This window comes from Wickerhamomyces ciferrii, contig 00301, assembly GCF_000313485.1.
Source record: "Wickerhamomyces ciferrii WGS project CAIF00000000 data, strain NRRL Y-1031 F-60-10, contig 00301, whole genome shotgun sequence".
In the NCBI taxonomy this organism is placed as follows: domain Eukaryota; kingdom Fungi; phylum Ascomycota; class Saccharomycetes; order Phaffomycetales; family Wickerhamomycetaceae; genus Hansenula; species Hansenula ciferrii.
The window spans coordinates 1-25,909 of record NW_011887439.1 but is presented as its reverse complement, the minus strand read 5'-3'; the positions used below and the strand labels follow the sequence as shown (position 1 = coordinate 25,909).

At 30.0% G+C, this 25,909-nt stretch overlaps 15 protein-coding genes across 15 annotated transcripts; 7 read left to right on the top strand and 8 right to left on the bottom strand.

The window, feature by feature from the left end:
- Nucleotides 1-66: 66 nt before the first annotated feature.
- On the top strand, nt 67-1,449 carry ALG7 (UDP-N-acetylglucosamine--dolichyl-phosphate N-acetylglucosaminephosphotransferase; the record flags this gene model as incomplete). Its single annotated transcript, XM_011272804.1, has 1 exon — nt 67-1,449. One exon carries the CDS (start codon nt 67-69, stop codon nt 1,447-1,449), a length of 1,383 nt encoding a protein of 460 aa, XP_011271106.1.
- A 175-nt stretch (nt 1,450-1,624) lies between these two features.
- Nucleotides 1,625-2,287, bottom strand: BN7_6659 (HD domain-containing protein; the record flags this gene model as incomplete). The annotated part of the gene is made up of 1 exon (XM_011272803.1): nt 1,625-2,287. The coding sequence occupies one exon, from the start codon at nt 2,285-2,287 to the stop codon at nt 1,625-1,627; it is 663 nt and encodes a 220-aa protein (XP_011271105.1).
- A 516-nt stretch (nt 2,288-2,803) lies between these two features.
- On the bottom strand, nt 2,804-3,657 carry RPL28 (60S ribosomal protein uL15; the record flags this gene model as incomplete). The annotated part of the gene is made up of 2 exons (XM_011272802.1): nt 2,804-3,204; nt 3,609-3,657. The coding sequence occupies 2 exons, from the start codon at nt 3,655-3,657 to the stop codon at nt 2,804-2,806; spliced, it is 450 nt and encodes a 149-aa protein (XP_011271104.1).
- A 389-nt stretch (nt 3,658-4,046) lies between these two features.
- Nucleotides 4,047-5,534, bottom strand: VVS1 (Vvs1p; the record flags this gene model as incomplete). Its single annotated transcript, XM_011272801.1, has 1 exon — nt 4,047-5,534. The coding sequence occupies one exon, from the start codon at nt 5,532-5,534 to the stop codon at nt 4,047-4,049; it is 1,488 nt and encodes a 495-aa protein (XP_011271103.1).
- A 172-nt stretch (nt 5,535-5,706) lies between these two features.
- Nucleotides 5,707-6,276, top strand: BN7_6656 (uncharacterized protein; the record flags this gene model as incomplete). Its single annotated transcript, XM_011272800.1, has 1 exon — nt 5,707-6,276. The coding sequence occupies one exon, from the start codon at nt 5,707-5,709 to the stop codon at nt 6,274-6,276; it is 570 nt and encodes a 189-aa protein (XP_011271102.1).
- A 48-nt stretch (nt 6,277-6,324) lies between these two features.
- Nucleotides 6,325-7,485, bottom strand: DOM34 (ribosome dissociation factor DOM34; the record flags this gene model as incomplete). Its single annotated transcript, XM_011272799.1, has 1 exon — nt 6,325-7,485. The coding sequence occupies one exon, from the start codon at nt 7,483-7,485 to the stop codon at nt 6,325-6,327; it is 1,161 nt and encodes a 386-aa protein (XP_011271101.1).
- A 329-nt stretch (nt 7,486-7,814) lies between these two features.
- On the bottom strand, nt 7,815-8,936 carry ARC1 (Arc1p; the record flags this gene model as incomplete). Its single annotated transcript, XM_011272798.1, has 1 exon — nt 7,815-8,936. The coding sequence occupies one exon, from the start codon at nt 8,934-8,936 to the stop codon at nt 7,815-7,817; it is 1,122 nt and encodes a 373-aa protein (XP_011271100.1).
- An 869-nt stretch (nt 8,937-9,805) lies between these two features.
- Nucleotides 9,806-11,296, top strand: ERT1 (Ert1p; the record flags this gene model as incomplete). Its single annotated transcript, XM_011272797.1, has 1 exon — nt 9,806-11,296. One exon carries the CDS (start codon nt 9,806-9,808, stop codon nt 11,294-11,296), a length of 1,491 nt encoding a protein of 496 aa, XP_011271099.1.
- A 231-nt stretch (nt 11,297-11,527) lies between these two features.
- Nucleotides 11,528-12,037, bottom strand: MLC1 (Mlc1p; the record flags this gene model as incomplete). Its single annotated transcript, XM_011272796.1, has 2 exons — nt 11,528-11,953; nt 12,035-12,037. The coding sequence occupies 2 exons, from the start codon at nt 12,035-12,037 to the stop codon at nt 11,528-11,530; spliced, it is 429 nt and encodes a 142-aa protein (XP_011271098.1).
- Nucleotides 12,038-12,404: 367 nt separating this feature from the next.
- Nucleotides 12,405-13,544, top strand: RRT2 (diphthamide synthase; the record flags this gene model as incomplete). The annotated part of the gene is made up of 1 exon (XM_011272795.1): nt 12,405-13,544. The coding sequence occupies one exon, from the start codon at nt 12,405-12,407 to the stop codon at nt 13,542-13,544; it is 1,140 nt and encodes a 379-aa protein (XP_011271097.1).
- A 37-nt stretch (nt 13,545-13,581) lies between these two features.
- BN7_6650 (uncharacterized protein) lies at nt 13,582-14,091 on the bottom strand (the record flags this gene model as incomplete). The annotated part of the gene is made up of 1 exon (XM_011272794.1): nt 13,582-14,091. The coding sequence occupies one exon, from the start codon at nt 14,089-14,091 to the stop codon at nt 13,582-13,584; it is 510 nt and encodes a 169-aa protein (XP_011271096.1).
- Nucleotides 14,092-15,921: 1,830 nt separating this feature from the next.
- On the top strand, nt 15,922-16,908 carry RIB1 (GTP cyclohydrolase II; the record flags this gene model as incomplete). Its single annotated transcript, XM_011272793.1, has 1 exon — nt 15,922-16,908. One exon carries the CDS (start codon nt 15,922-15,924, stop codon nt 16,906-16,908), a length of 987 nt encoding a protein of 328 aa, XP_011271095.1.
- An 863-nt stretch (nt 16,909-17,771) lies between these two features.
- Nucleotides 17,772-18,254, top strand: GPX4 (glutathione peroxidase; the record flags this gene model as incomplete). Its single annotated transcript, XM_011272792.1, has 1 exon — nt 17,772-18,254. The coding sequence occupies one exon, from the start codon at nt 17,772-17,774 to the stop codon at nt 18,252-18,254; it is 483 nt and encodes a 160-aa protein (XP_011271094.1).
- Nucleotides 18,255-18,590: 336 nt separating this feature from the next.
- Nucleotides 18,591-19,667, bottom strand: BN7_6647 (Zn(II)2Cys6 transcription factor domain-containing protein; the record flags this gene model as incomplete). The annotated part of the gene is made up of 1 exon (XM_011272791.1): nt 18,591-19,667. The coding sequence occupies one exon, from the start codon at nt 19,665-19,667 to the stop codon at nt 18,591-18,593; it is 1,077 nt and encodes a 358-aa protein (XP_011271093.1).
- A 989-nt stretch (nt 19,668-20,656) lies between these two features.
- Nucleotides 20,657-24,853, top strand: BN7_6646 (RNA helicase; the record flags this gene model as incomplete). The annotated part of the gene is made up of 1 exon (XM_011272790.1): nt 20,657-24,853. One exon carries the CDS (start codon nt 20,657-20,659, stop codon nt 24,851-24,853), a length of 4,197 nt encoding a protein of 1,398 aa, XP_011271092.1.
- Nucleotides 24,854-25,909: the final 1,056 nt, after the last annotated feature.

Below are 25,909 nucleotides of genomic sequence, written 5' to 3'. Positions count from 1 at the left end.
GGTGTTAGATCAATACAATATCAATATCATCACCAATTGATTACAATTGACTACGTCAATCACACAATGTCCCTTCCAGAACTATCCCTCCTAGGAATAGCCATAACAATAATATACACTTCCCAAGGTTCCTATGGGATAACTGAACCATTACAAGCTGCTTTAGGATTCAGTTTAATTGGATTCATATCAACAAATTATTTAATCCCAAAATTATCTTCATCATTCATCAAGATAGGTCTATATGGTAAAGATTTATCCAAACCCAATAAACCTGTTATTCCAGAATCATTAGGTTCAGTTGCTGCTACTTCCTACTTATTTGTCATGTTTTTCTTTATACCATTCCTATTCATCAAGTACTTGGTGACAAATACTACAGGTGGTGGTAATAGAGATGATGGAATCACCCAGATAAGAGATTCGGACCTTGATAGATTCCCACATGATAAATTAGCTGGTTATTTAAGTGCAATATTATGTTTAGAAAGTACTGTTCTCTTGGGTATTGCAGATGATTTATTTGATATTAGATGGAGACATAAATTTTTTTTACCAGCTATTGCTGCTATACCTTTATTAATTGTTTATTATGTTGATTTTGGTATTACACATGTCTTGATTCCAAAGTTCTTGGAATCTTGGTTCCCACAGGGGCAAACTACAATTGAATTAGGTTGGTTATATTATATTTATATGAGTTCTGTTGCAATTTTTTGTCCAAATTCAATAAATATCCTTGCTGGTGTTAATGGTTTAGAAGTTGGTCAAAGTATTATAATTGCCCTCTTGATCTTAATTAATGATTTAATTTTCCTTGTATCTGGTTCATTCCCAGCAAGAGAATCTCATTTATTTTCAATTTGTTTAATCATTCCATTCCTTGGTGTTTCTCTTGCCCTCTTAAAATTTAATTGGTGGCCTTCAAAAGTATTCGTGGGGGATACTTATTGTTATTTTGCAGGTATGGTATTTGCTATAGTTGGTATCCTTGGTCATTTCTCCAAGACATTATTATTATTTTTCATACCACAAATTTTTAATTTTATTTATTCTTTACCACAATTAATCAATTCAATTCCTTGTCCAAGACATAGATTACCAAAATTTAACCCAGAAGATGGATTAATGTATCCATCAATGGTTGATTATACCCAACCAACAACAAAACAATTAAAACCATGGATCACACAAACCTTAGAACTCTTATCAATTTTAAAATTAGTTAAATTGGAAAAAGACATTAAGACTGGGAGAATCATTAAAAATTCAAATTTTACTTTAATTAATCTTATACTTGTTTGGTTTGGTCCTTTGAGAGAGGATAAATTAACTTTAATTATATTGGGTTTACAATTTTTGATTGGGGTTTTTGCTATTTTTATAAGACATACTATTGGTCCTTGGGTATTTGGTTATGATAATTTATGGTTAACAAATATAATTTAGCGTTAGCTAAATTAATATCAAGACATGACAATAGACATAGCGTTATCTAAATTAATCACTAGAAATGAACAATAGCTTATACACTTGCTTATAGATTTCAATTAATATATATCATGCATATAAATATTCTAAACAATGGGTAGTATTATACAATGCAGTGGTCTATGTCGGTATATTATTTCTTTTCAATTGATTTCCAAAACTCTTCTCTTTTATTAAACAATTCATCAGTCCATGATTTAATTTCATCAGTCTTGATACTTGATCTTGCACCCCAAAATTGATCTAATTTCTTCTCACCTTTGAATTTGGTTTCATATTCAAAACTTTGTAATAACATTTCAAATTTATCAATATCTTTAACATATCTTGCCTCCAAGGTTCTAATTTCTTCATAATCTAACCAATATTCCAAAATTTCTTTCCCCTTAGCCTGGTTATACTTCCCAATTAATTCACTAAGATATTTAATTGTTTCAAATTCTCTACGATGTTTTTCCTCTTTGGTAACTCCATCAAATGGTGTAATATCACCAACCAAAGATTCTGCAATATCATGAACAAGTGAAATCTTAACACATGCACTGGTATCAACTTCAGGATTTGTTATTAACATTGATGTTATACCCATACGATACATATGATCTGAAATTGATTCACAATCTGGAATACCATGATCAACCCAACCTGTTCTTCTTTGTGATTTTAATAAACTAACAATTTGTAAGAAAATTAAAACATAATTTATATCTGATGATTTAGAGTTTGCAGGGGTTAAAAGAGTTTTAATATTTTGTGGTATGGAATTTTCTACTGTCCAATTTGATTCTGTTGTCATTGTTCTTATTCTTGATTTGGGTATTAATGATTTTGAAATGATTTTTGAAAAGGGTGAAATTGATCTGAATAGACTAGTCTTGAGCATGTAAGTTAGCAAGAGCAGTTCAACAGCTATGATCCTTTGTTTTGGGTTTGGTTTGGTGGTGATGTTCAGATCAATGTTTTGAAATGTTTTTATAAATCAAATTGTTTGTTTACATTTTAGAATTTTTTTAGAGGTCAACTTCATCGGATGAAAAAGAAATTTTGAATGTCCGATTTTATGTACTAGAAGACTAAAAGACGTACGAAGATTATATTAAACAGTTTATTAGTGGATAGAATAATGAATTAAGAAGATACATTTGGTTGTGTTTATGTGTTTAGTAATCAGTTCAAGGATCATATTCCATTTTAAACCAATAAATTATGTGAAATATTCATATAAATTAAATAATACAAGACTACAAATCATCTTCCTAAAAACCTTTTTATTGATTATATATGAAACAAAATCTTCATTAAAAAGTTAAACTTAAGCAACTAATTCAACAACACCACCAACAGCTCTAATTTTTTCTTCAGCTAATTTTGAAACAAATCTAGCTTTAACAATAACTGGAACTTCTGGTAATCTACCTTTACCTAAAACTTTACCGTAACCATGAGCTAAAGTATCAATAACTGGAGCAGCTGAAGCTGAAGCTGATGATAAATATTGATCTTTTTTATCTTCTGGAACTAAAGTCCATAATTTATCCAAGTTTAAAACTGGTTTCCAGAAATGTAATTGTTGTTTGTGGAAATATCTTTGACCAACTTTACCAAAGTAACCTGGATGGTATTTATCTAAATTGGTTCTGTGATGATGTTGACCACCAGCTTTACCTCTACCACCCGGATGCTTTCTATGTTTACCGATACGACCTTTACCGGCTATAATTAAAATTGTTAGTATTGATATTCTGTAAAAAAGTGGTTTTGGGAGATCAAATACGTAGTTCTGGTATCATTTATGTTCTTCTTTTTTATATTTCTTTGCTTCTTTTATTATTGTTGTATTACTTTCATTTTTAATATTGTGTTTAATAAAATTTTACTTTTGAAAAATCATAATCCATTTGTAACAAATACTATTTCCAATTCATTGTCATTTCATATAATTCTTTCTTTGATCATCTTTCTATTCTTTATTGATACTCCTTCTAATAAATCTCTTCAATATACTCAAATTATTCAAACCCATAATATAATGAAAAAACTACGTATTCATTCAATTGTTTTAATCCAAAAACAATAAAACCTCCCAATCAACTTTTGAATTCATATTCATCACATACCTGAGACGTTACCTCTATGTTTTCTGGTTTTAGTGAATCTAGTAGGCATCTTTGATGTTGTTTGATTCTATAATAAATAAAACTTCAAAAAAGAAGAGATTTCAAAACTACTTTAAATTTTGTTTTAATGAAGTTAGTATTGAAAAAATCGCACTCACACAAACAATTCTCACACACACTAAAGCAAAAAGAGTTTCTCGAAAATTCGCGGAATACTCAAGTAAAGCAATTAGAATTCGCGAATTGTTTGGTGTTTGTTTGGTTTTTTTGAAAAATAAAAATGTTTGGGGAGTGGTAGGGCCAGGTTATTTTTTCATATTCAGTAAGTGGTGTTCGGGTTGGTAGTCATAGTTTACAATTGTGAGACCTGTATTATATCATGTGACTTTAGAGTATATAGGGCTTTTATTATATATGTATGTCGACATCTATATCTATCTAATCAACACGAAGTCCCCAAACTTGTTCATATGTTTTACCTTTAGTCTCTGGAACTTTGAAATAAACAAATGATCCAAATAATGCACATACACTAGCAAATATTAAATAAACATAACCACCTAAATAAGATTGTAAAATTGGGAATAAATAACCAACTAAAAAAGTTGCAATCCAATTAATTGTAGTACCATAACTTTGTGCTGCACCTCTTGCTTCAACTTGTGTAACTTCTGGAACAATTAAAAATGGAATTGGACCTAATCCAATTGCGAAAAATCCAACATAAATAAATGTTGAAATTATTGTAATTAAAGGTAATGATTGTAATATACCAATACTATTTAAAATTGATGCAACCCCCATTATTGAAACTGATAATAATAAACATGGAACTCGTCCTAATCTATCTGTTAATGGAGCTGCTAAGAATGTAATAACAGCATTACCTAATGAAATCAAACAATTTATAGTAACGGCATATTTTGGTAAAATTTCTCTAATTGTTTTAACACCATAGAAAAAAATTGAATTTATACCACAAAATTGTTGTCCAGCCATTATTGCAGTAACTGAAATTAATGAATTCAAATAAATTGGATCTTTAACATAATTCAATAATGTAATTGATTTAGTTAATTGATTATCTTGATTGTTTCTTGATAATGGAGAATTTTCATCATCATTATCATCATCACCTCCATTACCACCAGGATATGAGGACCAGCCTCTAACTTCTTCTTCAGCCAATACAGTATCACCACCTCTTAATTTACTTGTGATTAATCTTGCTTGGACGTTATCACCTTTTCTATGTAACCATTTTGGACTTTCATCAACAAACCAAACTAATAATAAATTTAAAACTCCTAATCCAGCACCAGTTAATAATAAATATCTCCATTGAAAACTATTTGCCCAACTAATCGCCAGGACTTGAGTTAACAAAATCCCTAAATTTATTGAAACTTGATTCATACTACCTAAAAACCCCTTCAACCCATTTGGACTAATTTCATTAATAAGTAAAGGAGTAACAACAATAGAACAACCAGCACCAAGACCTGAAACAAATCTACCAAAAGCTAATGAATTAACACTATTTGCATAGAATTCAATCAATGAACCTATAATGAATACAATTGCATTGAAAGCACTTGATTTTTTACGACCAATTGAATCACTTAATGAACCTGCATATAATGAACCAACTAATCCACCAATTGAAAAAATTGAAGTTACAAACCCTAAACCTTGATCATTCATTTCAATACATTTTGATAATCCATGGATTGATAACCATGATTCTTCATAGGGGAAATTTGGAACTTCCAAGTTGGATTGACATGAAAGTACAGCACTTGGTCCATTTAATTCAGAAATGTGATAACCATATTGTAATGAAGCTGAACAAGCAACCACTGTGGTGAAGATTAAATGAGAAGTCCATTGTCTGTCATTTGCGGTGTTTGGTGATTCTCCTGGCATTGTATTGGAATCAATTAGAGATCATTCAATTGACGTTGATGTTGATGTTGTTGATGTTGATGTATTTGTTTTGGTGTCAATTTGATCTCCGGATAAATAAAGGAGTGTGCTTTCGAGAATTGGAAATACAAAGCTAAAACATCAACAAAATTTCAAATTAGTTCAACAGACAATGTCGACTCCAGAAGAATTGGATAAAGAAAGAGTATGGGATGAGTTTCATAGGGCAAACCAAAACCAAAGACTTCATTTACATCCAATACCTCGTCTAACTGCATTTGGCTTTGTATCTGGTATAACTGGATTCATAAATGGAGCTAGAACAGAATATAAAAACACAGGTCTAAGATTTTTAGCAGAAAATTCACATAGATTACCTAAAACAAAAGGTAATTGGTATTTCTATTATAAAAGAAGAAATTATGTTTGTTTAACAGAATCTATACGTGGTGGTTTACGAAATGCATTTAAATATTCTTCAATGATTGTGGGGTTATTTAGTATTGAAGCAGGGTTAGATAAAATTAGAGGTAAGATAGATATGTTAAATACAATGGGTGCTACTATAGGTTCAGGTTATGTATATGCTAAATATTATAAGTTAAGTAGTCATGGTGTTTCTAGGATGGTTAAAAATGGTGTTTTCATTGGGTTATTATTTGGTGGGATACAAGATATTCTTTATTATCTTAGAAATGGTGAACTTTGGTATATAAATGGGCATCAAAAATTTACAGCATAAGCATAATACAACTATTTATTATTCTATAATCTATATTTATTTATTATTTTACTCTTCATCATCACTATCTTCATCTAAATCGAAAACAGGATAATTTAAAATTGTAGCAATACCAGTAATTTGATCTAATTGAATACCAGATTCATGTAAACTTGAAAAAACAGTAACATCACCACCAGTGTTTTTAACAATTTCACTTAATTCAATATAATGTTTACGTTCATTTATATCATCACTTCTAAATAATGAATCTGTTAATAATAAATTCTTTACAGCACCCATATTTATAGCTTTTTCACATTCTTTTGGTCCATACCATGCTTTACCATCATCATCATTTAATTTTTTAAAAAAATCATCTAATAAAATGACATCTTTTGCAAATTTTGTTGTTGATAATTTTTTTTGAATTTCTTCATTCTTGAGAACTTCATCTAAACCTTGTAAAAACCCAGTTGATGAATGTGTTACAATGAATTTTGGCTTGGTTTGTAATGTTTCTTTATCAGAATTTATAGTTGCCATATGGAAAAATTTATCAAATAACCCCTGAGCAGTAAAACCTGGAGATGCAATAATTATAGCTTTTAATTTTTGAAGATTTAAATCTCTTGATATAGTTGAACTTACTAATTCATAAAATTTTTCTAATGATTTATCATGAGCAGAAGAATCACCTCTTTTCTTTCTTGGTATTGATCTTTCAACTTTTTGTCTTAAAACAGTCATATTTTCTGTAATTAAACAAATATGTGCAATACCTTCTTGTAAAACTATAGCACCAACTTCAGCTTTTTCATCAATACTACAACTTTTACTTATCAAATCAAATGAAACTTGATCCCAATCATCTTTATATAATGTGAAAGGATGTTGGAAATCTATTTCTGCTGTATGATAAGTACCTGATGGAACATCTTCTAATGAATCAATAGTTTTACCTCTAATTCTCATAACTTCATCTTGTGGAGTGAAATCAATTTCTTCAATATCAATTTTTAATTTTAATAATTTTTTTTCATTTTTAGATTTTGAACCTTTTGAACCATCTTTTGTTGTTGATTTCTTGATATTTCTTAAAGTTTTCAATTCAATTTCATCTTTTTTTTGAATTAAGTTGTATAATGTGAATAAATCTTCTTTGTCTTCTGCGACTAATGTTATGGATCCACTTGAATCTTTTTCGAAATGTTGGGATATAAGTTTCATTGTTGGGGTTTAGCTATAGGGAATATTTATCTAGCAATTTATATTTAGTAATTATAATGGGAAGTTGAAGTTTGTGTATAAATCTTGGAATTGTACTGTTTATAAATATTTGCGATGAGAGAATCTTTACTTAACGCATGATGAGGTCGCGAAAGTTGATTTATTATGAGTCAATTAATAAAGAATATTAAATGGAAAAGAGTTATTTAAAAGAGGTATTTAATAGAGTTATTTGAATTTAGGTCTTCTTCCTCTCTACAATTAATCTCATTCTATGCAAAAAAGTGGAACTAAATTTAAACTTATTATATAATCAACTTCTAAATTTCTTAACGAACATTAGCATTAGCAATAGATTTAACTTTAAATGATTGACCTTCATTATTAGTCAATTTAGCATCAGGTTTACCTTCTTGTTTATAAATAACTTCTAAAGCTTCATTAGTAGAGAAAGAAGGTTGAATAGCTTCCCAAATTTTCTTTTTTGGATTTAAAACTTTTTCAGGAGTACCATTAAAACCTTCAAAAAAGACTTTATCACCAGGTTTAACACCTTGTGGAGGATCAACAAATTCAACATGTTCATCATCAGAACCACATAAAACCATTGCAGTAGATTTGATACCTCTCATAGTAACAGGTTTTAAATTGGCAACTAAAACAACATAACGACCTTGTAATGCTTCTAATGGGAAATGTTTAACTAAACCTGAACAAACAGTACGTGGACCTTCTTCATCACCAGCATCAATTGTAGAAACGTATAAAGAATCAGCATCTGGATGTTTAATAGCTTTTTGAATATAACCAATTCTTAAATCAATTAATGAAGGAGTTGGTGGAGCAGCTTCAGCTTTTGCCTTTTCAGCTTGTTCAGCAGCAGCTTTTGCTTTTTTTTCTTTTTTAGCCTTTTGAGCTTCTTCTTTTAATTTTTTTAAAGTTTCTTCATCTGGTTTACCACCTTTTTGTTTTTTTTCTTTCTTACCTGATGATTCAGCGGTTGGAGCTGGTGTAGCTTTAGTATCAGCTTTAGCATCTTTAGCATCTGTTTTCTTTTCCTTTTTCTTTTCTTCTCTTGGGATTTCAACTGAAAAATCAATCTTTATTTTAGAATCTTGAGGAACTTCAACTAAAGTATTTTGAATTAAATCAATCCAACGTAAAATATGACGTTTTGAAGCATAATCATTTGAAGTCCATTTAGAAGCGATTGGTAAAGTTCTTGTAAAGACAATAGCATCAACAGATGAAGGTTGATTACCAAGAATATAAGTTTTTGATCTTAAATTATCATTTAATTGATCAATTGATTCTGGGAATCTTTTAGATAAAGTTAACCATTGAGATTCAAGAGCTTTTTCTTCATTGGTTAAAGAAGGGAATTTTGAGGCGTCTGCAGATTCAGCATCTGTTAGACTTAGTTTTTGGAAAGATGTAGTTAAATCAGCCATTGTTGGTTGTTCTGATGGTGTTGTAATGGTGTCAAAATAATTCTCAAATCATGTTAATTTTCATCAATTTTTTTTGAATGAGTATTAAGTGGATGGAGTGACACTTATGGAAATGGCAGAGAAATGGGATTTTTTGGGAACATATCAGTACAAGTAATTGTATGATAACCATAATGAATGGAGTAGTAAATAGAATATAATAGAATATAAAGAATTAGGATATCACATATATAGAAACCATTTATTTTACTCTATTCTGTGTTGTGTTTACTGATTTTATTGTTACTTTCGCATCCGATAAACCACAATTAAATTACTTTGAGAATCCCGGGATTCAACAAGTGAACGTGAAAGCAAAGTGAAAGAAACGGAAAGCCACTAAACAAAGGAGAAATAAATAAAATAAATATATATTCAATTGCGGAATAATCAAATTATAACTAATTGAAAGCACCAATATTCAATAGGCTTATATTACATCACCACCTCAAACAGGAAATATTCCCAAAACGTTCATTTAATATTCAACTAGACTCTGTTTATACTTTTGGGTATTGAAATAAATTTTATAGCCATAGTACCCCAGATTAACTTAGTATCAACAAGTAATATAAACAAATAGAGTACAGATCCATGGAGTGTCAAGTCATATAACATCCATTACAACCACAAGATATATATTCATCAGCTCAATATTCAATAGACCTAATCACCCATCCATTATGAGTAATACAACAAAAGTGAGTATATTATTATGATCACAATTGAAATATTCAAAAATACTAACCACAACACAATATAAGACCCCTCGTGCTAAACCTGCAAGAAAGAAAACTGCAAGAGCTTGCAATCATTGTCACAAAGCTCATATGACTTGTGATGAAAATCGTCCATGTAAACGATGTATCACAAGAGGTCTTGAAGAAACTTGTGTTGATGCTCCAAGAAAGAAGAAGAAATATTTAATGGATGTTCCTGATGATTTAGAATCTCAAAATCAAATGCAAAGAACTCCTTCTATAAATTCACCACCTCCACAGCAGCAACAGGAAAACTCATTAAATGATCTTTATCCTCCACAATTATCAAATTCAACTTCAACTACAAATTCATTTATTAAACCTGATACTTATGATCAAAATAATTTCCATCAATTTCAACAGCAGCCTCAACCACAACAATCTCAACAACAACAGCCTCAACAACAGGAGAATTATCAACCATTACAATTCCCAACCCGTCATAAATCAAAATTTCTATCATCTGCTGCTGATCTTGAATATTCCATATTGAGTGATATAATCAAACAAGATCATCTAAGTCCTTCAGGTATAAGACATAGTCCAAGTGATGGCTATAATGGACAAATAACATCACCACAATATCTCCAGCAACAGCAATACCAACAACAACATCAACAACATCAAAGGTCAAATTCATATCTTGAAGGATTTAGACATGGTTCTACTCATAGTGCAACTTCAACTCCTACACCTTCTTCAATCCATGGTCATGATATTTATAAAACTTATAGACAAGGTGATAAAACTATAAATCAATACATGTTGGGTATAGTTCAAGATCAATTAATAACATTTCCTGAAGTTATGAAATGGATTGAAGAGGATAAATTTACAAATTTAGATGATTTCCAACAAAATGAATTAAAATCAACAATAAGTTTTGCCATTGGTATTGATGAACAAAATAGTAGCAATTCCCTGAATTCAGATTCTTTTAATTTAAATTATGGTCAAGATGTTGAAAGTTTTTGGGGATTAAAATTTAAAGAACCTGAAGATATCTATGCAAAAATTAATAAACCATTTAGTTATACACCTGGATTTCATGCTTTAATTAATTATTTAAGAAGTAGATTCCCCAAAAATGAATTAGTTAAAATGGCAAAAAGTATGGCAAATTATAGACCAAGTTTTATTGCATGTACAAATACTTTAAAAGAAGATGATTTAATCTTTATGGAACAATGTTTCCAAAGAACTTTATTAGAATATGATAAATTCATTTCTATATCTGGAACACCAACTATAGTTTGGAGAAGAACAGGACAAATTGCATATGTTTCTGAAGAATTTTGTATCTTAACAGGTTGGACCAAGGAACAATTATTAAGTAAAATTACATTTATTGTGGAATTAATGGATGATACTTCAGTTGTGGAATATTTTGATCTTTTTTCAACAATTGCTTATGGTGATTTCCGGGGTGCTACAATGACTGGTTGTACTTTATTAAGTTCTGAAAGTATAAAGATTAAAACTACATGTATGTGGACTTTAAAAAGAGATGTTTTTGGAATTCCAATGATGATTATTGGGAATTTCTTACCAATATTGTGAGAATCAACAAACACTTAAAGTTATTTATATATTTATAAATTCATATTAATGTACTACTTGCTAATTTATAATAAAACCTTGTATAAATTCCTGTAAACTAGACACAATGGTACAACCTATAAAAAAAAATTAATAAAACTGTCTTGGGAAAGAATCATTCAATAATTCTGGGTATATATATAGCTTTCAAAACTCAAATAAATCAATGTAAAAAAAATAACATAACAAAATCTATTGAGCTAAAATTGATTTAACAAATTCAACATAATCAACATTCCCATCTTTTGTAACATTAACACCTTTTAATAATTCATCAACTTCAGAATCTGATAATTTTTCACCAATAGAAGTTAAGATATATCTTAATTCACCAACACCAATATAACCAGTACCTTCTTTATCAAATACTTGGAAACCTTTAATATAATCTTCAGGTTCACCTAAAGGTTTAAATCCATCTGGCCTATTTATAATCTTGACATAAGTTTCAAAATCTAAATCTCCCGGAATTTGAGATTTTAAATCAGAAATTTCTGCTAATGTTGGATTTTGTCCAACTGCTCTTAATAAATCACCTAAAGTATCTGGTGAAACTTTACCTGTACCTTTCTTATCGAAAAGGGAGAAGGCGTCTTTATAAGTTTTTGTGTTTGAGGACTGGGAAGGGTGTTAGTCAATGATCTATATCTTTTCATATCATACCATATCAAGTACGATATCAATCAAATATCCACATACCATTTTAATTTAATTCTTTGGATTTGTATTGAATTGAATTGAAATCTTTGTTGACGTTTTCCAAAAGTTTCAAGTTTTTTGTTGTCATTTTCAGTTTTTTTTGTTTACATTTCGCGTTTTGTAAAGAATTTTGATACACCAAAAATTTCAAAACATTAGATCAAAAGATGAAATTTATATGGGAATTTGAGGGTTTGAGTATTGATTGACGTGTTTTATGTCCTAGACTCTGTTTAGAGTGGTGATTTGGGAGACTTGGTGCTTCTATTTCGCTTTTGAACGGTGTTGATCTGATGTTTCAATCTTAACTATAGAGATTTTGTTTTTGTCAAGTCCCGATGAAAAAAAAAATACTTGACATATAAATTTGATGGTAAATACACCAAAAAACTACAACAAAGAAACCACCAAAGTGTACACCAAGATGTCTATTCCTGAATCTAAAAGAATCGCCTTCACTAAATCCAAATTACCACCTTGTGCTCTACGATATCATCCTTTAGATTCTTCATTATTATTCTTGGGGACATATAATTTAATTAAAGAAACTGGTAAAAGAACTGGTAGTATTGAAATATATAAACATAATGAACAGGATCAAGATTCATTGGAATTGATTCATAGTGAACCTACAGAATCTGCTATTTTGGATATGAAATTCTCTCCTCATGATGATTCTTTATTTATTACTTGTCATTCAACTGGTGATTTAACTATATGGAGATATGAATTAGATGAAAATAAATTAATAAATTTACATCATCAACAAATTTTCGAACAGGATGTTTTAATAACTTCATTAATTTTTTCACAAACTTTACAAAATAAAATTTTATTAACTTGTACAGATGGTTATTTAGCATTAGTTGAACTTCAAGGGAATTCTTTAACTGAACCAATTTTTTTCGGTACTCAACATGAATTAGAATGTTGGACTGGTGCTTTTGGTAATATGGCTGAATTATCAAATGTTTTATTCACAGGTGGTGATGATGGTGCCTTAATTGCTCATGACTTAAGAGAACCAGAATCAATGAGTATTTTCCATGCAAGAAGAACTCATGAAGCTGGTGTTGTTGCTATTCAAACTTCAACTTTTGGGAATCATAACGGTGTAGGGGATTGGTTTGTTGATAAACCTTATACTTTATGGACTGGTTCTTATGATGATCAATTAAGAAGCCTAGATCTTAGAGTTGTACCTGATTTAGGGATAGTTAATGGTATTATACCAAGAGTTCAAAATAAATTAAATCTTGGAGGTGGTGTTTGGAGATTTCAACCTTCAACTATACAAAATGATAATAGATTATTAACTTGTTGTATGTATAATGGTGCTCGTATAATAGGTGCAAAAAGTGATACAGAACCTATAGTGGATAGGTTTTTCAAAAAAGATCATGAAAGTATGGTTTATGGTTGTGATTGGAGTCCTGATGGTCAGAAAGTTGCTACATGTAGTTTTTATGATAATGTTCTTCAAATATGGAGTCCTAATGATATTGAATAGAATGTTTGTATGTATATATATTTAATGACTTGTAGGGTTAACTATCACTTGGATCTGAATTTTTTTCAACCCATTCTTTTAATTTAATCCAATCAATTTCACCATCTGGATTTTCTAATAATTTTTGATCAACATATTGATCAACAGGTAAAGTTTTCTTAACAGCAACTATAGTTGGAATATTTCTTACTCCAAATCTTGGTAAAAGATCTCTTGTACCAGGTTCATCAGTTTCAATATCAACCATATTAATTTTTTTATCAGTTTCATAAGCTATAATTCTTTGTAATGCACCAGTAACTTTATTACAATATGGATCACCTCTCACAGTGAAATTTAATAATAATGGTCTTTTAATAATTAATAAATCTTCTAATTCATTTTCAAATCTAATAGGTAGGAAAATTCTATTACCTTGTTTTGTTGATGATGGTGGTTCTAAAACTTTACGTTGATTCCACCAAAAATTTCTTGTACCAATTATTGCTGTACCAACTATAAGACCTGAACCTAAAAGTATTTGTTTTTGAGTAAAAGCAACCATCATTATTATTTTAATGAATATATTATATGACTATGAATGTTAATTGAGTTTAATTGAGTTTATAATAATTGACGTTAAAATGATGATAAATATGGTTTAACAATTTTGAGATTGCGGGAGCTCATGTTAAAGATTGCCCGATTACAATGGCAGACACAATTCTGAATTCCGACCTTCGGTAAAATTAATTTTAATATCACCAGTACCACAATTTACGCTGGACCTGTTGTACGCAGATATAATTTGAAGCACCAGATTTTTGTAGATTTTACAGCTGGCCGTTGATAAACGCTATGTTATGCATTTTAAAACTTTAAAGCTCAAAATATTACGCTTCTCTTTATATAGTATCGGAAATGTGTTTTTGTGTTTTTGTGTCGGTTAAATTAAATTTATTCCCTACCCTCGGAACTAGTGGTTGGTTACACAAAAGTACTATACAAATACAAATGGTATCAATTATCAAGCTCTATCGATAATTTCAATGGTCTAGTTCGAAGACTAGTCTTCATTTGAAATTTATACTGTAAAGCTGTTTTGATATGGTCTATAGTTATTGCTACCCTCGGAACTAATTTAATTATGTTAAATTAGTTGTGTTCAATGGTCATGAAATATATTTATAGCCAGTTGACATATTGAAGACGTAGTTACCGCGAATTATCATGATAATTTTATAAATATATATACCGATGAGGTGGTGAGATATTACTAGTATATATATCTGAAGTGCTAGGCTCTAGCGCAACTTGTGTCAGAATTTAGATCGATCCATTGTGTATTGTGTAGTTATTAATATCATATATATGGAAGATAATTAAGTTTCAAAAAGATGAATGATGTTTATGCATCATCATGATCTAGTTTGATCCATTTCATTCAAATTGAAAACATTGCTTATATGTGCAATCTAGACGTTTCAGCTAGAGATATCTAGCTGCATATCTTAATTTGATTATATCAACACAATATTAAGAATAACATCGATATCTTACTGAGCAGCTTGACATCACAAGACAAAAACTTTCATTCTCTAATTGTGCTTACTCAACTCGATTCTGGTAACCTTTCATTTCGTTGAACTTTGAGTCAGCTTTCAAAGCCCTTGAGCTCAGCTTGAGCTTATAAATTATTATTGAAGTTTGTCAGCCACTAGTAATATTACCGTATTAGGTAGTTTTGTCATTTTAATCTCGCCATAATTACTGTTTACGGTAACTATTTATGTAAAAGCGTAAAAAATTTCGAGAACATTAAATTTTAGCACCACACCTAAATTATCAAAACATTGTGTAAAATAGATCAAAGAAAAAGAATATTGACTTGTGTTAAGATTGAGATCAAGAATTTCATCTTGAAGATGGCTAAAGGTTAACTCTTCTTAATTGTAATTACACTCTAGTTATTTGTCATTGATGATTACCATAAACGGCCCGGCTGACTTTCATTTGGCGCAATTACCTCATTCGGAAACTCTTTAGTTATTTTTCTGCCAAATTTCGGTTTTTTCTTTTGGATCCACAGTTTTCCTTTTCGTTGATTATTAAGTATGAGTTGATGATTGATAATTGTCTCCGGAAATTTAATTAAATTAACAAAATTACTGATCAAAAAAAGATTTCAAGATTTATATTTGATTAGAAAAGCTGTCATACATATATAAAGAAAGATAACTTTATCCGATACAATACAAAAAGCATATTAGCAATTCATTTCGAAAGAAAAGAGGAGAAAAAGAGAAGATTTAATCCACATAAGAATATAAACAATATCCAAATAAAAAGAAGTCATATAATCATATCATATACAAAGTTTAGAATATCAGAAACAAAAATGGTTGAACATCCAACACCAAGATTAGGAAGTGATAGTGTATTTGAAAATATACCTTTAGTTTCACCATCAACTACACCAAATGGATCCATACCTTCAACACCATTAGGTATCCCAGTTAATGTTCAAGATTTACCAAATGATAAAAGAGAACAATTACCAGATGTTTTACCAATAGTGGAATGTTTAGCAAGAGCAAGAATTCCAACAACAAAAGGTGTTGAAATTTTTTTACATTTATATAAAAATAATATTGATAATAAAGAACATTTAGCTATTGTTTTTGGTGAAAAAATTAGATCCAAGACATTATTTAGAAAAAGACATGGTGAATCTCAAAGTGATAGAATGACAAGAGGTGCTTATGTTGGTAAATTAAGACCAGGTCGTAATATTGCTGATAAAGATGAAATCACAGGTGAAGAATTAAAATTTGATGATGAAGGTTATGCAATTTATCAATTAAGTGAAGAAGATGAAGCTACATTAGTTCGTATACATTCTGAATGTTATACAGGTGAAACTGCATGGTCAGCAAGATGTGATTGTGGTGAACAATTTGATGAAGCTGGTAGATTAATGGGTAAAGATGGTAAAGGTTGTATTGTTTACCTTAGACAAGAAGGTCGTGGTATTGGATTAGGAGAAAAATTAAAAGCTTATAATTTACAAGATTTAGGTCATGATACTGTACAAGCTAATTTATTATTAAGACATCCAGCAGATGGTAGATCATTTTCATTAGCAACTGCTATATTAATTGATTTAGGTTTAACAAACATTAAATTATTAACAAATAATCCAGATAAAATTGTTGCCGTTGAAGGTAAAGAAAGACAAGTTAAAGTTATTGAAAGAGTTCCAATGGTACCTTTAGCTTGGGGTAAGAGTGGTGAAAATGGTATACATTCTTCGGAAATTGATGGTTATTTAAGAACCAAGATTGAAAGAATGGGTCATTTATTACAAAAACCTATAAATATTTAAATATAACTCTTCACTTGTTACAATTTAGTTGTGTAACTTGTGTTTTATGAAAGTCCATGATTTATCCGTATACGTATAGAAAAACAATTATTTTAATGATACAATAATATAGTTGGGTTTTGATTTATAACATGTTGCTAATGTAGTCTATATAAGTCTAGACCTATAATTATAATGTAATATCTTTTCTAATTGTCTAATTGTCAACCGAGGACTTTCTAGGTACCTTATCATAAGCTAATCAATAACATTTTTAATTTCTAATCTATGATTCCTAGTTAATTATGTAATTATTCAGCATTTCAACGTCTAGAATCCAAATTCCCAATTTAAAGGCTTCAGCGTGGAAACTTCAGTGTTCACTAGGATTTTTTCTGCATGGTTGTTCTTTATGGGATTCTAACGGTTTCTTTGCATACATATCCGATGCCTTGACTCTATTCTTTAATAGTATCGGAACGTCGGAACAACTCTACAACTACAAACTTCAAAGACTTCTTCATGATGTCTTTAGATCTAAAGTATCCCCATTATTCCATCTAATCCCCTGTCTAATCCCCTGTCTAATCCCCTGTCTAATCCCCTGTCTAATCCCCTGTCTAATCCCTTGCCTAGCTCCCTGCCTAAACTAAAAGTTCCTGTTCAACCGTTGAAATGAATTCGATTGAGTTTCCCGTCAAATTTTATCAACCGAGGCAGAAAAAGAAATTTTTCTAGATTTTTCGCGAATCTCATTCAATCAGATTGACACTTTATAAAAATTATCAGAATTCAAAAATATAAATACTTGACTTTATAACGGATATTCAGTCTTTCATTCAGATCTCTTATCTTCAATCAATCAATATCATTCATATCTCACAATGTCCAAATTTTACGAATTAGCTCCTTTAGACAAAGCCGGTGAACCATTCTCCTTCAAACAATTGGAAGGCAAAGTTGTTATAATTGTTAATGTCGCTTCCAAATGTGGTTTCACTCCTCAATATACTGAATTAGAAGAATTATACAAAAACTATAAAGATCAAGGTTTAGTCATCTTAGGTTTCCCATGTAATCAATTTGGTCATCAAGAAGCTGGTTCTCAAGAAGAAATTCAATCATTCTGTCAATTAAACTATGGTGTTACTTTCCCAATTATGAAAAAAATTGAAGTTAATGGTGGTAATGCTGATCCAGTTTATCAATATTTAAAAAATGAAAAATCTGGTTTATTAGGTTTCAAAGGTATTAAATGGAATTTTGAAAAATTCATTGTTGATAAAGAAGGTAAAGTTTATGAACGTTATTCTTCATTAACTAAACCATCAAGTTTAAAAGATACTATTGAAAAATTATTAAAATAATTTTAACATGTTAATTTCATAAGACTATCCTGTTATTATTATTTTTTCATGCGTGTGCGGTTGTTTTTTTAATGCTTTGTATTGCCTTTTTATCAAGTTTCCTATCAAACTTAATCATTTAATCTACATAATATATTAATAATATAATATCATATTTATAATAAAGAAATCAAACCTGTATTGATAATTGTATTGACAATTGCATTAATAAGAATATTACTAAATCTTGTTTAAACTTTGCATAAATCATAAATTATATAAGAATATTTAGTCCAATTCCAGATCGTAGAAAAGAATCATCATATATAGAGCTTTTAGCTTTTATAGCTGTATAAATCATAAAAAATTGACTGGATTTGTATTGACTTGTGGATAATAATTAAACCCATTAACTTCATTATAAACTGAACCTTCGGGAATTTCAGAATAATAAGGCCAAAATCTCATTGGCAAAATTTCTGGATTTGAATTACCATAAAGTAAATAATTATCCTCATTGTTATTATTGTTATTATTGTTATTGTTGATATTGGAATTTTGTTCAATGAATTCATCCTCAACATTCGTTGGAATTATTGGTAAACTAGATTGATCTAAAGCTTGATTGTTATTGAAAGGATTTCTTGTAATGAATAGACTTTCTGTACTCAATGGGATTTCATCATCTGGACTTAGTAATAGGCTTGATGGTGATTCATTGATTGGTTTATTGGTTTCTGTTGTGATATCAGTTTCTATAATTGGCGATTGTGGTAAACTTGGACTTGATGAACGTTCAAATTCATGATAATCACTTTCGTTGTTTGTAATACATTTAAATTTCTTGGTAGCTTTCTTCTCTATTAGCTTTGGATTTCTGCCTTTTCTGGTTCTTTTCCTTCCCTTAGTACTAGCACCATGTATACCAGTTTTAAAATGATCAGCAAATTCAGAACATGCAGACTTCATATAATTTGAATTATTCTCATCAAATTTTGAGGCAATTTCAATACCTTTATCCCAAACACCAAGATCATCATTAATTTCATTACCATAATGTTCATCATTCTCCAATAATGAAACCAATTTATTTATACTTAATTCCTTTTTATCTTTAACCTTCAAATTTGAAACATCATCACCATTATCAACCATTTGATGAAATTTATGAAGACATCTTGTTAATAAACTTAATCTAGCTTCTAATAATTCAACATAACCTTCTTGATATTCTTTATGAAATGATGAACGACGTTCTGTATATGAACATAAATGATTATGGATTTTACATCTTGAACAAGGTTTAACACCATCACATTTAGTCTTCTTCATACGGCAACAATCACAAGCTTTACCAACTCTTCTCTTTTTCATGTTTGTAGATTCTGATTCATCAACGGAATCATGAAGATTATTATTTAAACTATCCGACATTGTTTGATATGGATTAATATCATTAACTAGTATTGCTGTGTCCCATTAAAGGCATAAATTATGAGCTGTTATGAGTGTATGTATGTCAAGGCTATGGGAAAAGATGGCTTTTAGCTTGTTTATATATAACAATAAAATCTTCCCCAGAAGAATTTTTCTCTTACAGATGACCCATCTTTATTAATCTTTATTTACCCATATTGTTACAATATTACTCTCGGTGCACGGAAACTGATATATCCACCGAAACATAAAAGAGTCTAGCTACTAGGTAATAATTCCAAAAGTGTCCGATTTCTTATTCATTTGAATATATTTCTATGCTTCATTGGGTATTCGACAATCGGTAAATGGGTATGCGTTTCGTGCTAAATTAGGACTTAACTACAAATATGGTATCACTATTATTTACAACCGAGAATTATCGTCCGAGTATATACGGAGGGACCTTTTTAGGAAATACACTCTAGAATATTGTTGCTATAGAGTATCGAGACGTTGAGGAAGTATGCATCCATTTCTTCAGCTAAAGAGACGTCATATTAAGGTTTGAAGTATACGCTCAACTAGTTTACGTAGCTAGTCGTCGTTGCCATCATAGGAAACACAACTAGTTATAAACCAACTTGGTGAGCAAACGTCTAGAACAATTCATACCGGAAATATCACACAGTATCTGTTAGTATTCACATCGTCTATATTTTTACCAAGGTTAAACTCGATCTGCCTCGTTTACAATGCTGAACTCAGCTCATAAATAGTTCAATTCCACCGGTTAAACTAAACAAATCTCGCTTGATGTCCGACTAAACCCGGTGTTTTTCTGCCATTTTTGTGATGTGTCGGCAAACTATTTTTTTTTTCACGGTCAATTTTGAATAGTGAATACCATAACCAAAATTTTGATTTGAAGGTAATTTACGCTCGTAAAAACTTCACCATAGATCGGCCACTTCTAGATCAATCACAGATAATTTCACATATCCGGAATGGCAAAGAAAACACCAAAGCTTAAACCTTCAAAAGAAGCTACTCCCCCTCCAGATCCGAAAGCTAAAGGTAAAAAAACCAATGATAAAGCCGCCAATGGTAATGGTAAATCAAATAATGTGTCAAATTCACAATCTCAAACAACCGATAGACCTGCATCTACAAATAGACCTTCAAGTGGTAAAACTCCAATAAGTTTACTCCATGAACATGCACAACGATCAAAATGGGAAAAAGTCCAATATGATATGATGAAAGTTAAAGATGGATTTGTTGCTACTGCTATATTACAATGGAAAGATCCAAAAGCTAATGAAATGATTGATGTCAAAGTTAGACATGACTTACCAGCTAAAGAAACTCCAATAGAGGCGAGATATTTTGCCGCTACTGCTGCTCTTCATCGTGTTTGTTTCAATAAGAATCTACAAATGGTTCTACCGAGAGAGTTCAAAGATACTTGGGGTCAATTAGAATCAGAAAGAAAGACTGTGTTAAAAGACAACAAAGATAAGCATGATCGATTATATACAAATGATCCTTTCAAAGTTTTTATTGAAGATCGTAAAAATAAAGAATCTAAATCAAAAGAAAGAGAAATACGATTGAACAATGAAGCAAAAGTAAAGAAAACTCCAATAGTTTTAACTTCTATAAAACCATCAACTACGTCAAAACCATCCAAAAACTCCCAATCCTCAATTCATAAATCAACTAATAGATCAGAGGGAAAAATCGCTAAACCTATTCATCGAAAAGCTGTTACTTTCCCTAAAAAAGTTTGGGATAATGCAGTGTCATTTGGTTTCACAGTTCAACAAAGAGAATTGATCCAAAAGATTATTAAATCACATATCCAGTGGAAAAAAGCATCAAATACAGAAACATCTACAAAGCAGCTCTTGTTGAATATTGGGTTTAGAGCTTCCCATGTTGAAGAATCATTACAGTATCAAGATCCATTATCATTCTTATTATTTAATGTTCCAGAAGATGATTTACCAGCTTATTTCCATGATGTTAGCTCAAGTAATGATTCCGTTACTATAGCTGATAAAAATGAAAGTTTGGTCAGAAAAGTCATGGACTTTGGGGTTGGTAGACCTGAAGCTATTGTGTCTTTAAAAGAAAATGATCAAAATGTTTCAAATGCTATTATATCATTAACAAGCAATTTAGTGAATTATAAATATGATGGTGAATTAGATCCGATTGAATCACAAGAACTTTGGGAAGAAGAAATTTCTAGTTTGACGTCAATTTTTGAACCTCAAGATATAAAGATTATAGATGATGGAACAGTTCAAATGAATTTGAATGATATACTGTGTCTTAAAATTTTCAAATCACCATCTTATCCAAATGATTTAGCTGGTTTTATTGTCACTACAAAAGATGAAAATCATAAGATACCCAACTATGTCAAGAATAATCTTGTCAGAAGCCTAGCTCAATATTCTATAGAAAATTTACTAGGTATGAGTTATATTTATTCACTTGTTGATTGGTTGAAAGAGAATATGGCTAAAATCATTGAAAATCCTGGACCTTTAATAAAACCTAAAGCTGAATCAACAACAGTTGATGATTTAAATATTGATGACCAAAAGACAACAAAGCAAAGACGTTCATTTAGATCAAATCCTGATACTACATATATTAAGAATGATTATGAAAAAAGAACACAAAGTTCCGAATTCAAATCAATGGTTAAATCTAGAACAAACTTACCAGCATGGGATGTTCAAAAACAATTAATTGAGACTGTTAAATCAAACCAAGTCAGTTTAATCACTGGTGAAACTGGTTCAGGTAAATCAACACAATTAGTTCAATTCTTGTTGGATGATTTATACGCAAAAGGGGATTATAAAACTCAAATATTCTGTACCCAACCAAGAAGAATCTCTGCTATTGGTTTAGCTGAAAGGGTTTCTGAAGAACGTGCTACTACATGTGGTGAAGAAGTTGGTTATATTATTAGAGGGGCTAATAAATCAAGTAGAAATACTAGGATTAAATTCTTGACTACTGGTATTTTAGTTAAATTTTTACAAAATGGTGATGAATTTTTGAATAATGCAATTTTGGTTCTTGATGAAGTTCATGAAAGATCTATGGAAACTGATTTAATTATAATATTGTTGAAAAAATTATTATCAAGATATAAAGATTTAAAAGTTGTAATGATGAGTGCTACTGTGGATTTAAGTGTTTTTCAAAACTTCTTCAAAGGTTTAACTACATGCCATATTAAAGGTAGAACTTTCCCAATTGAAGATTTTTATTTAGATCATGTTTTAAGTAAAACAAATTTCCAAATAGAAATGAATGATGAATGGATCACACCTAAAGCTGATTCTAAATTTTTTCAAAGTGGTAACATTAATTATGATTTAATTGTTTCACTTGTCTCAAAAATTCATGTTGATCTTAAAAATGAATCCAATGATGGTTCTATTTTGATCTTTTTACCAGGTGTTGCTGAAATCAACAAATGTGTGAAGTTATTGAATCAAAATTTTGACAGTCCATCTGTTGTTCTACCACTTCATTCTGCTTTGACACCACAAGAACAACATAAAGTATTTGAAACGTTCCCAGGGAAAAGAAAAATTGTTGTTTCTACTAATATTGCTGAAACATCTATTACTATTAATGACTGTGTTGTTACAATTGATTCTGGTCGTGTTAAATCAATGACATATAACTCAATTGATAATACTACAAAACTTATTGAAACATTTGAATCCAAAGCTGAAGCTAAACAAAGAAGAGGTCGTGCTGGGAGAGTTTCAAAAGGTAAATCTTATAAATTATATACAGAAGAAACTTATGAATTCATGTTGAATAGTCCTATTCCAGAAATAAAGAGAATCAACTTGGACTCATTATACTTGGTTGTTAAATCTATGGGTATTAAGGATGTCATTGCATTTTTAAATACAGGTATGGATCCTCCACCTTTGAATTCATTGACTAAATCTGAAGAATTGTTGAAATGTGCTGGTTTAATTGATGAGTATGATGATTTGACTGAATTGGGTAGCTTTATCAGTTTATTGCCTATTATTGATCCAAAACATGGTAAATTATTGATTTTTTCAATCATCTTTGGCTGTGCTGATATTGGTATTTTAACAGCTTCAATTTTAAGTGTTGGTTCACCATTTATTAGAAGTGTTGATTCTAGAGATGAGGTCAAAAATATTTTAAGTAAAACTAAACACCTTGGTGATCTAGTATCAACTGTTTTAATTGTGGAAGAATATTTTAAAATTAAAACATCAAGTGAAAAGAGAAAATTTATGAATCAAAATCATTTATCATTCACTAAAATTAATGAGATTTCCTCAGCTAAAACTCAATATCTTTCAATCTTACAAGATATTGGCTTCTTACCATTGAAGTACAAAGAAGGTGATCAGCGTTTGAATAAGAACTACAAGAATGATAATTTAATCAAATCAATCATTACAGGTGCTTTCTATCCCCAAGTGGCTCGTGTTCAGCTCCCTGATCCTAAATTCTTCAATACATCATCTGGTGCTATTCAAAAAGATCCTGAAGCTGCACAAACTAAATACTGGATTAGAAATGAAGAGTTTATCTCATCATTAGGTAAGGAAGATTCTAATGAAGCTTCAACAGAAGAACTTCCGGCAACAAGAGCATTTATTCATCCTTCCTCCGTTATGTTTGATACAAGCTCAGGTACTTCAACGCCACAAAACATTGTTCCAAGTGATTATAAAACTGATAGAGAAGATGGTTTGGTTGATTTTGGGGTCTTACAACAAAGACAGATTGATTTCACACCACAATTGAAAAGTGCTAAAAATAAAGCAATCAAATCACCATTTGTTGTTTACAATTCATCTTCACTTACTTCAAAATTATTTTTGAGAGATGTTACACCAACTTCAACATTATCAACTCTTTTATTTGGTGGACCATTGTCATATGATTTGAATTCAGTTTCTTCTGGCAAAACCTCACCAGGTATTGTATTGGATAGTTGGTTACCAATTAAGACATGGTGTAAGAACGCAGTTTTAGTTAAAGAATTGAGACTATTACTTGATCAAGTTATAAAAAGTAAACTTGAAAACCCAGAATATTCATCATCGAAATCTTCAGATCAAAATAATGAAGTTTTGGATTTAGTAAATTTAGTACTCAATATTGATAGATAGTTAGACGTATAACTTACAATATAACATTATCTGCATTTTAAACTGTTTATATTCTGCTCAAGTTTTTTGATGTTGTAGCTAATACATTTATTCGGATCTAATCGGATTCTATTAAATAATATCATGTGGCTCAAACCAACTAAGTATATCCAAAGCTTTGGAATAACCCATTATTTTGGCAATAAAATTAGCTGGTAATCAGTAATTTTGATTATTTTTGTTCTAATTGTTGTATAATCTGCTAATTTTGGCTTTTTAAAGGAAATAATTTTATAAAAAATTTGATATTTTGAAGTATTTTAATTTTGAAGTAAAAATAAAAATTTTGATATTGATTAAATTGTAAAAGTAAAAAAATTGTAAAAATTTAAAAGTTTGAATTCTGCTGAAATCATTAGCTCATTAAAGTACTTGGGTAATTTAGAGCTTAAATTATCAATAAAATTAATACTTTATCTTTTAATGTTTTGAATAAGCACATTATTCATTAAAAATTAATATTTCGTGCTCCTACCATATATATATATATACAACATTATATGATAAATTCAATAACAGTAATATCAAGAAGGTAACCAGATAATAACAGAGCCTAACTAGTGAAGTATAGATATGAACTGTCTTTTCTGAAAATGACTACTGCCTTTTAAGGAAGCACTGAAGCACATTACTTACATGACTAATAATTTACATAAGATTTCAAACATGGAAACAAATTTGACAATTTTCAACGCCCAAAAAGCCTAAGAACCTAAAAAGAAAACTTTAGAGAGGGACAATAGCTAATCAAAGCTAAAATATTATCAAAATAAAGATAATAAACCTTTATTTAGCCAAAAAAACGGGAAATTTGTAAAAAAAGAGACAGTAGCCCCACGCGGGGCTCGAACCCGCAACCGTACGATTAAGAGTCGTAAGCGCTACCGATTGCGCCAGCGAGGCTTCTGCTGATTGTGTAAAACCCGGTAAATTGGGTTATTATCAGATCTTTTAAGTATATATAATGGTAGAAAAAAAAAAAAAAAAAAAACGTGACACTAATAGGTGGAAATTGCT